This window comes from Electrona antarctica (assembly GCF_951216825.1).
Source record: "Electrona antarctica genome assembly, chromosome: 20".
NCBI lineage: Eukaryota > Metazoa > Chordata > Actinopteri > Myctophiformes > Myctophidae > Electrona > Electrona antarctica.
The window spans coordinates 29,915,378-29,924,376 of NC_136801.1; the positions used below are offsets into that span (position 1 = coordinate 29,915,378).

At 45.3% G+C, this 8,999-nt stretch overlaps 1 protein-coding gene across 2 annotated transcripts in view; it reads left to right on the forward strand.

Moving 5' to 3' along the window:
• The window catches only part of adarb2 (adenosine deaminase RNA specific B2 (inactive)), a 245,050-nt gene extending 238,273 nt beyond the window's left edge, over window positions 1–6,777 (forward strand). For both annotated transcript variants that reach the window (XM_079489974.1, XM_079489975.1), the window contains 2 exons: window positions 1,814–1,995; window positions 4,861–6,777. In XM_079489974.1, coding sequence (XP_079346100.1) covers window positions 1,814–1,995; window positions 4,861–5,037 — 359 coding nt within the window. In that variant the 3' untranslated portion in view covers window positions 5,038–6,777. The remainder of the gene's footprint in view (window positions 1–1,813; window positions 1,996–4,860) is intronic.
• Window positions 6,778–8,999: the final 2,222 nt, after the last annotated feature.

Here is an 8,999-nt window from a genome sequence, read left to right on the forward strand (position 1 = left end):
AAAATGGTAAAAACCCAACTACCAGTGACATCATCAATGGGGAATCCAAGCTTCCCCGGCGGCAGTGGCTAAGGGGTAGAGTTGCCGGATAACCGCAAGGTCGCCAGTTCGAACCCAGGCTCCCCCAGAGTTAGTGTCGAAGTGTCCTTGCACTGAACCCCTAATTGCTCCTGATGTGCTGGTTGGTGCCTTGCATGGTTTCTGCCGCCATTGGTGTGTGAAAGTGTGTGGGAATGCACAATCTATGTAAAGCGCCTTGGATAAAGAAAGGCGCTATATAAATGCACCATTTACCATTTAAGCTAATATAGTCCAGGGGCCGAGCCAGATTTTGGTACCACCTAAGGTGACCGTAAAAGTGTTGTATTTCTGTATTCCTACATGTCTCTGGTTTATATTATGGTATGGTATAACTCTTAATGTCAGTTATCATCAGTTATATGTGACCACACCATAGACAACTTAAACATTTAAAAGAAATCTCTGAAAAAATTCATCACATCTTGATGTCATCATCAAGATGTGATTCACAATGTTAATGATTTTTTCAGACCTCAAATGTATATTAATGACATAGTAAAATGTTAACTTGAAAATTAGTTGTATGCCCCTTTGAGGCAAAATTATCTAAAATTCATCATAGTTTAAGTAGCATGTGATATGTCAAACTAGGGGGTTTTCATGATTCTGAATCCATTCCAAGTGTTTTGCACAAAAAACACTCCTTGGCCTAAATTCGGCCATAGCCACTTGCCCAGATGTAATGACCTCATCACATTTGTGATGATGGCTGTGGCCGACGGCAAGCCACTGAGGCACCAAGCCACTGAGGCACCAAGCCACTGAGGCACCAAGCCACTGAGGCACCAAGCCACTGAGGCACCAAGCCACTGAGGCACCAAGCCGAAGATTAGTTGTTATCTGTGGATAGACCATAGAGTAATAAAAGGATAGGGACTGAACCGGAGCGATAGCCCCGCCCCCCCGCTATTCATTTCAGTGGAAGTTGCTCAGTGGCGTTTTGAAGCACCCGGAAGAACCGTCTACTTCCGCATTTGCCAAACAAATTTTGGTTGGCAAATGTGGAAGTGCATCCGAGCGCTCAATGTTAAACCCCAGCTGCACAGGGTTTCCTCGTCATGAATCCACGGGTCCCCTGCAGTTCACGCTCCAACCACTAGGGCCGAGTGCTTCAACGCTGGAGAGCCTCACTGGGGGCTTGGGATAGACAAGCGAGGAGACTCGGTGTATGGATCATGGAGGTCCCCCCATACTGGTCAGGGAATATTATCAGTATAATGTCAAATCTTGGAATACATTTCTCACCAAGAATTTCCTCACCAATGCGTTTGTAAAGGTGTCTATACATATCCCACATTGGTTTCTATTCAACCACCCTAGGGGAAGTTTTGACAGCTGCTGAAAGTTGGGGTACCATACAACCATTATAAGGCAAAATGTTCTAAATTTCATTATGCTTTTAAGTAGCATGTGACGTGTCAAACTGGGTTTTCATGCCTTTTTTGGCCCCTTTCATGACGACGACAACAAGCCCAGGAAATAATTCCCCATGCATTTTTCCCATAGACATTTCAAAAAGTAATTAATTTAAAGACCTTTAAAGCCTCTGACAAAGCCTACTCGGATCGTGACAAATCACGACAACAAACACAATATTTTGGGCCGAACAAAATATTATTTCTAGTCCTCTGGGTGTTTGTTGACAGCTGGCTTTTCAAGCCCACCTGAAAAAAGAATACAGTATGTACTTCTTCTGACCACTGCTTCTCTGTGCGTCTCTTTCTGGCTGTAGGTCTGAGCAGCTCTGAGTGCCTGCAGCCGGGGAAGGCAGCGTGTGTGAGCGTGAACTGGACACTAGGCGACAGCCAGCTGGAGGTGGTCAACACGGCCACGGGACGGAGGAGGGACTCCGGGACGCCCTCGCGTCTCTGCAAGCACATCCTCTTCACACGCTGGACCAGGCTGTACCGCAAGGTGAGCCCAGATTTAACCACAGGTGAGGTGACAGATGCTTTTACTGCACCCTATAGAGCGTCGCAGTCCCGCCCCCTAACCATGGCCCAGGAAATGATTCTCCGTTCATTTTCCTCATAGACATTTCAGAAAGTATTTATTTAAAGACGTTTACGCCGTGGACAAAGCCAACTCTTGTCGTGACAAATCATGACAACAAACAAAAACATTCGGGCCAAACAAAGAATTAGAACGGCAGGTTACAACACTTTTGTTGTTGTTTTTCTTCTATGTAATTATTTGTTTGGTCCAAAATATTGTGTGTGTTGTCATGATTTGTCACGACTCGAGTTGGCTTCGTACGACGCTTAAAAGGTCTTTAAATAAATACTTTTTGAAAAATGCATTGTGATTCATTTCCTGGGCCATGGTAGAGGGCGGGACTGCGACGCTCTATAGCACAAGGCTCTTCCTCATAGTGTTTGTCGCTCAGCACCTGCCCAAAACTTGGCTTAGGGATGTGCATGTCATTGCTCTATTTTCCTGAGTCTGAGGAAGAGCCTTGTGCTCGAAACGTCACAGTCACTTATGGTGCAATAAAAGCATCTGTCGCAGTGTGCGAGCGTTTCCTTCATTTTATTCTGTATACTGTTCGTCGCTCTGAAACCACAGGTATACTGAATGCACTGACTTACTAGAGCCATTATGCTCTACACTACAACGCCTATTGAAATTCCCATAAAAACCTCAGCTCAGAACTGCAATCACATCAACAACAACAACAACAACAAAAAGACAGCTATTGCATTATATATATTTTTTACTGTTTACCACCACAGTCTGTCACAGTTACACTAGGTTCAGGCTAATTGAGAAGCTTGTGAACATTTAGGTAAATCAAAGGATCACACTTGTTTTTTCCTTATTACCCCCTTTTCTCTCCAGTCGTTATGCCAATTCATTCCTCCCCACACACATCTCTGTATTGTAAACTGTTGTTGTATCCAACTGACTAACCTGCCAGTGAGGACGTGGAGCCTCTGACAGGGGCCTGCACCAGTACCCTGCACGCGATACACGTGAAGTTCGTGAACTGTGAACTATTCAACTGACGAGTGCTCGCCTTTCTCTTTTTTAAGTTATCCTATAACACTAAAATTAGGTTAATTGGACGGATTTGGAGGTGTGCGTGCATGCACAGTTTCAGTTCCAGTGGTGCCTGATATTAGCTTATTTGTGAGACAAAAACATCTCCCTCCCGCAGCCAGTCCGTTCTGGTGGAGATAACTAGTGCAAGCAGGGTGTCAATTATGCCATCACAGTTTTAATGGGAGCAGACGTCACAGGAAGAACGAAAGGCCAAGCTAACAAGCAAGTGTGATCTACCTCCATGTTCACAAGCGTCTCAATCATCCAAACTCACAGTGGTGGACAGTAACGCAGTACGCTTGAATATAAGCAGACGTCACAGGAAGAACGAAAGGCCAAGCTAACAAGCAATAATAAGGCAGTGTGATCTACCTCCATGTTCACAAGCTTCTCAATCATCCAAACTCACAGTGGTGGACAGTAACGCAGTACGCTTGAGTATAAGTATCCATGTCTTCGGAGTATCAACAGCTGACTTAAACAAATACTATGCTTAAAAGTAACGACAACCTTCACCCAGAGATATGTAGTTGTAGTGGAGTCAGAAGTACACGATTTGTCTTTGTACACACAATTTACTCAAATGCACTCAAGTACTCTGTAGTCTCCCTCTAGCTTGTTCCATTGTTCCACTGTTACTTTTGACCCCAGTCTCCGAGTCCATACTGCTTGTGAGACTACTCTGCACTTAGCTAGCCAGTTTAGAGAGAATATGGAAAGCCTTTTTCATATCCTACAAGCTTGTGAGCTTAGGCTATTTTCAAATAGCCGATGTATATGAATAAAGTGCTCATCATGTGGCCTATATAGCTTATTTTGGGTTTATTTTCACAGACCTGGTTGCGTATTTCTCTCGCACAAAATCTGGCAACACTGGATGAATGTCCTATCCTGCAGATAAGGCTGTGGGCCGTCAGTGCGACAGCAGCTGTCTGCTGCATCTCATCAAAGAGCGGCGGCTCACTCGCTAGCTTTAACGGCGGCACGCAGACCCCGCTGCACTTTCATTTTCATTACCAAACTTTATGTAACAGACACTGGCTGCATCGCCAAATGGCGGCCGTTAAAGCATAATGACTGTGAAACCATAATTATTTGGAGAAGCACTCGAGAAGCCCCCCCGCCCCGCCCAGACACCCCTCCCCCCCGGCCCAAAGTGCTCCCCGCACGCCGCGCAGAGGGGCCACGCTAGAGCAATCGCAGTAATCTGCAAAAGAAACTTCTGCCCTCTCTCTCTCTCTCTCTCTTTCTCTCTCTCTCTCTCTCTCTCAGTATCTCTCTCTCTCTGTATAACTCGTCTCTCCGCCTATCGTCATTCTCCTCCCCCCCACCCCCCACCCCCCCGACTCTCTCGACAATAGGAATGCACAAAAAAAGCACAGAGAATGTTCAATTGCTTGTGAAATTTAAATGGGAAGATTACACAGCTGTTGAAGTTTCCTCCTTGCGTTTGTGCCGGCTCATTCGTTTTGTTTTGCTCCCTCTCTCTCTCTCTCCCTTTATCTTTCTCTCATGTGTTGGGAAACCTTTACCCTCTCTCTGCCCCCCAAATCTGTTTCTTCCCGTCCGGTTTCTTTGTTGCCTTCCTTATCTTTCGTCTGTCTCTGCATTTGTTTTATCTGTCAATCGATTGCCTTCTCTCACTCTCTCTCTCTCTCTCTCTCTCTCTCTCTCTCTCTCTCTCTCTCGTTCTCTCTCTCTCTCTCTCGTTCTCTCTCTCGTTCTCTCCGTCTCCAGTTGGGTGTCCGCGGGTCGGATCCAGTGGACAGACCGCTCATATACAGCGAAGCCAAGATGGCGGCACGTTCCTATCAGGCAGCCAAGCAGCAGTGGTTCAAATCTCTGCAGGAAACCGGCCTGGGCACCTGGATCAAGAAACCTCCTGAGCAGGAGCAATTCCTACTGTTGGACTGAGCGTGTGTGTGTGACTGTGTATGTGTGTGTGTGTGTGTGTGTGTGTGTGTGTGTGTGTGTGTGTGTGTGTGTGTGTGTGTGTGTGTGTGTGTGTGTGTGTGTGTGTGTGTGTGTGTGTGTGTGTGTGTGTGTGTGTGTGTGTGTGTGTGTGTGTGTGTGTGTGTGTGTGTGTGTGTGTGTGTGTGTGTGTGTGCGTGTGTGTGCTCGTGCGTAGGGACTGTTCCCTGGTTTGTTTGTGGTTTTGGATGCTTCTCAGTTTGCCCTCCTCTCCCTCAGCGCTCTGTCAATATAAGTGTGTACACCAATGAAATGCCTGAAGGTGAAGCGCTAAATGGAAACCAGAAGAAACTCACCTTCATATCAACGCTTTGATCGCACGCACGCACGCACACACACATGCGCACACACACACACACACACACTCAGACAAATTACATAAAGAGATCATACTTATTTTAACGTACAAATTTTATCGTAGCAACTCGAGCATATTACAGAGAGAGAGAGGGAGAGGGAGAGGGAGGGGGACCGCATGTGATTCCGACGGAGCATTAGTCCGACATGCGTCCGCATGTCGGACATGCGCTGCTCCTGTGCTTGCGGTTATGGTTAGGTTAGGGTTTGAGGTGGGTTGTCGTTTGTCGGACCAATGACTTGTCTGAACTACGTACTGCACCCGAGAGGGAGAGGGAGATTATAGACACATCTAAAGGTGACACAGAAACATACAGTGAAGTCACTTACGGAGACGTACAGGCACAGACAGACATAGTGAAGTGACATTCTATACATACCGACACATCATGTATACGGGAACACAAAACCCGTGATCTTTCTCCAGGTGTGTCTTGGGCTGTCAGAGAAGATGGCTGGGGTTAACCTTGAGCGGAGTGAAAGGCAGACACTATCTTGTCATCAGCTATTTCCGAGGCCCCGGGGGCCCCCGCAGAGGAGCAGAGCCATGGGGGAGAGGGAGGGAGACAAAGAAAAGAAAAGGGCTGCGTCCAATTACTGGCCCTGTCAGTGTGACGCGCTGATAGAGGGGAGTGAGGGGAGAGAAAGAGAGAATTCGACATGTAATGTACCCTCTTTGCACCGATCATTTCACCTCCCTCTCTGCCTTCTGTCTATTATATGACCAGATCTCTCTCTCTCTCTCCGTTCATCTTTACATATTTCCGGCTCTCACACATCTGACTAACCTTTTGTTATTTCTTCATGACCTGTTCTTTTGTCCCTGCTCTCTCTCTCCCTGCCTTCCTCTCTCGCTCTCTCTCTCTCTCTCTCTCTCTCTCTCTCTCTCTCTCTCTCTCTCTCTCTCTCTCTCCCTCCGTCTCCACCTTCTCTCAGTCTCCACCTCTCCCTCCTCCTCCTCTCTTTTCTGCCCTTGCTAGTTGCTACCTATTTTTATCCCCCTCCCTTCCTCCTCCGCATGTTTCCTCATATCTCTCCCTCCCCCTCTCTCCCTTGAGTTTGACATTGCAGCAATAAGTTAATTCACCCCCTATTTTACCCCTTTCAACCCGATAGTGGGGAGGGAGAGAGAGAGAGAGCGAGGGGGGACGACAACAAGGCAGTGTAACTGCCACAATATGAGCAGTTGAGACGAATAACAGTCTAAGACCATACTAAATATCCATAATGTATGGATTATGGATAAGGGTTCAGGACAGATATAGGCCTTTTCAGGGAGGGGTCAGAAAGAATAAATTATAGACTTAGATGGTTATTCGTCATAAGTGGCTGATGCAGAAAGGGTGGGATATGGGGAGGGGGTGGGGGGCTGGGCTGTGCTGTCCTCCATTTATTCCCTATTTCATGAATCAAACCTTTGCCCCGTCTTAAGCTGTCCCTGGATAGATGCACTGTAATGAAGCTGGCCATTATGCATTGTCTCGATCTGCATGATGAGAGAAGATGTTTAGCGCAGTGGTTCTCAAAGTGAGGTCCAAGGGCCCCCAGGGGTCCTTGAAGGGGTTCCAGGGGGTCCCCACTCAGCAGAATTATATGGAATCAAACTGAATTTGAACCACTTTAACCCTATATATACATTGGCTATTTGAAAAGCTTATCTACAGTGCAAGCTCTGTCAACGTGTAGATATGTATTTTGTTTAATCTAGAAGATTTTGGAATATTTTAGGAAAATACGTTTATTTATTTATTTTAACAACAGAAATCTTGTATGCATGGCGGCTCCCTGGCACAATATATGGCACAATATATTTTCAGATGGGGGTTGGTATGGAGTTCACAAGTTCAAGACACGAAACAAATGGGAAGCAAGCGTCTTCCATCATGGCGGAGTGAGGTTATAGGTCTGTGGCCACATGCATATTCATTTTGGGGGTCCTTGACATGAAACAGTTTGAGAATCACTGCTTTAGCAGGCTGGTGGGACAGTGTTCCTCATGACCACTCTAGTGGCTAATGGACAGATCGACCCCCATGGTCGTGACCACCAAACGCCTTGATGCTGCACTTTTACACCAATACACACAACCTGCACAAGCACTCACATGGAATCGTGGGCAGGCACGTGCACAAACATGCATGTACGCACACACGCACGCACGCACTCTCACCTCATTATGTCATCATAGTTTATTTGCAGAGCAGGACCTTTACCTTGTGCATTTTTACCACATGCCCTGTTTGTTGTTGTTTTTCTTTCATGTGTGTTACTACATTACACAATGTAAACATAGATTATCTGCAGGTGTGTGTGTGTGTGTGTGTGTGTGTGTGTGTGTGTGTGTGTGCGCGTGTGTGCGTGCGTGTGTGTGCGTGCTAAGTATGATATCTGATTCTGAGCAGAACGGGTTACCTCAATGTTATATTCATAAAACTCTTAACTACTCATAACTTTAAAAAGAAGAAAAACAAAACAAAAAACCCACACACAATCCTTTGTGTGTTTCTTAAAAGCATTGAGACAAAATACCCAAATCACCAACGGCATGGGTCAGGTTCCAGAACAGGAAATACATTTTTAAAATTCAAATAAAAAGCACACTGTGAGAGTGACATCTAGTGGTCATGTTGTGCAACTGTTCCTGCTATATTCTGTATTTCTCCCTACTCCCTATCCACCTTTTTCCTGTCTTTGCGTTTGTGTGTGCATAAGTTCCTCTTTTTCTTGCTGTGTTGCCAGTTTTGCAAGAGAAACAAGTGGCCAGGTCTATGGAAACGAGCACAAATGAAAATAGCTGATCTACAAGCTCACAGCCACACATTGTGAGGTTGTACATCTGTTATTTAAAAACACATTGAGAAAAATCAAAATATTTTTAATATTTTTTAAACATTTTAATAAAAAAAGGCACACAATATTTTCAGATGGATGTCTGTGGACAATTAGGCCTACATATTAATCTGGGGTTCCTTGACATGAAGAAATGTGGGAACCACTGTTTTAAACAACATTAGGAAGCAAGCCCAAATAAGAAACTACTGTACACTTTAGTTTAGAATCAAGCCCAAAAAAACACCAACCAGCTCTACCAATAATTTATTTGCAAGTGACTTTACAGAAAAAACAAGTCAAAGGTTGCTTATAATAAGCAGACATGGCAACATTGCCTGAAGGAAGCAAAGCACACACTCAAGGTGCCCCAGTACCTTGGTGGTGAAAAAGGTCACTCCACCTGGCTAGTCTAGGCCGGGTTGCCAACCGTACCCTGAAATATTGAATTGCACCTCATTTGGAAACTAAAATGTCCATTTATTGAATTGATCAAGGGACACACTTTGTTTCTAATTCTTGTGAGAGGAAGCAATCAATGACACACGTACATCTGATGATCAAACAGAACATCTAGGGGAGAAGGGGTAAGATGAGCCAGCGGGTAATTTAACCTTTATCTATAAAACGGTGTTGCCATATAATCTTAAATCTAGTATGTATCTAATCTAATCTATTTTTTTCAGTCAGATTAGACTGACAGGTAGAATGACTGAACA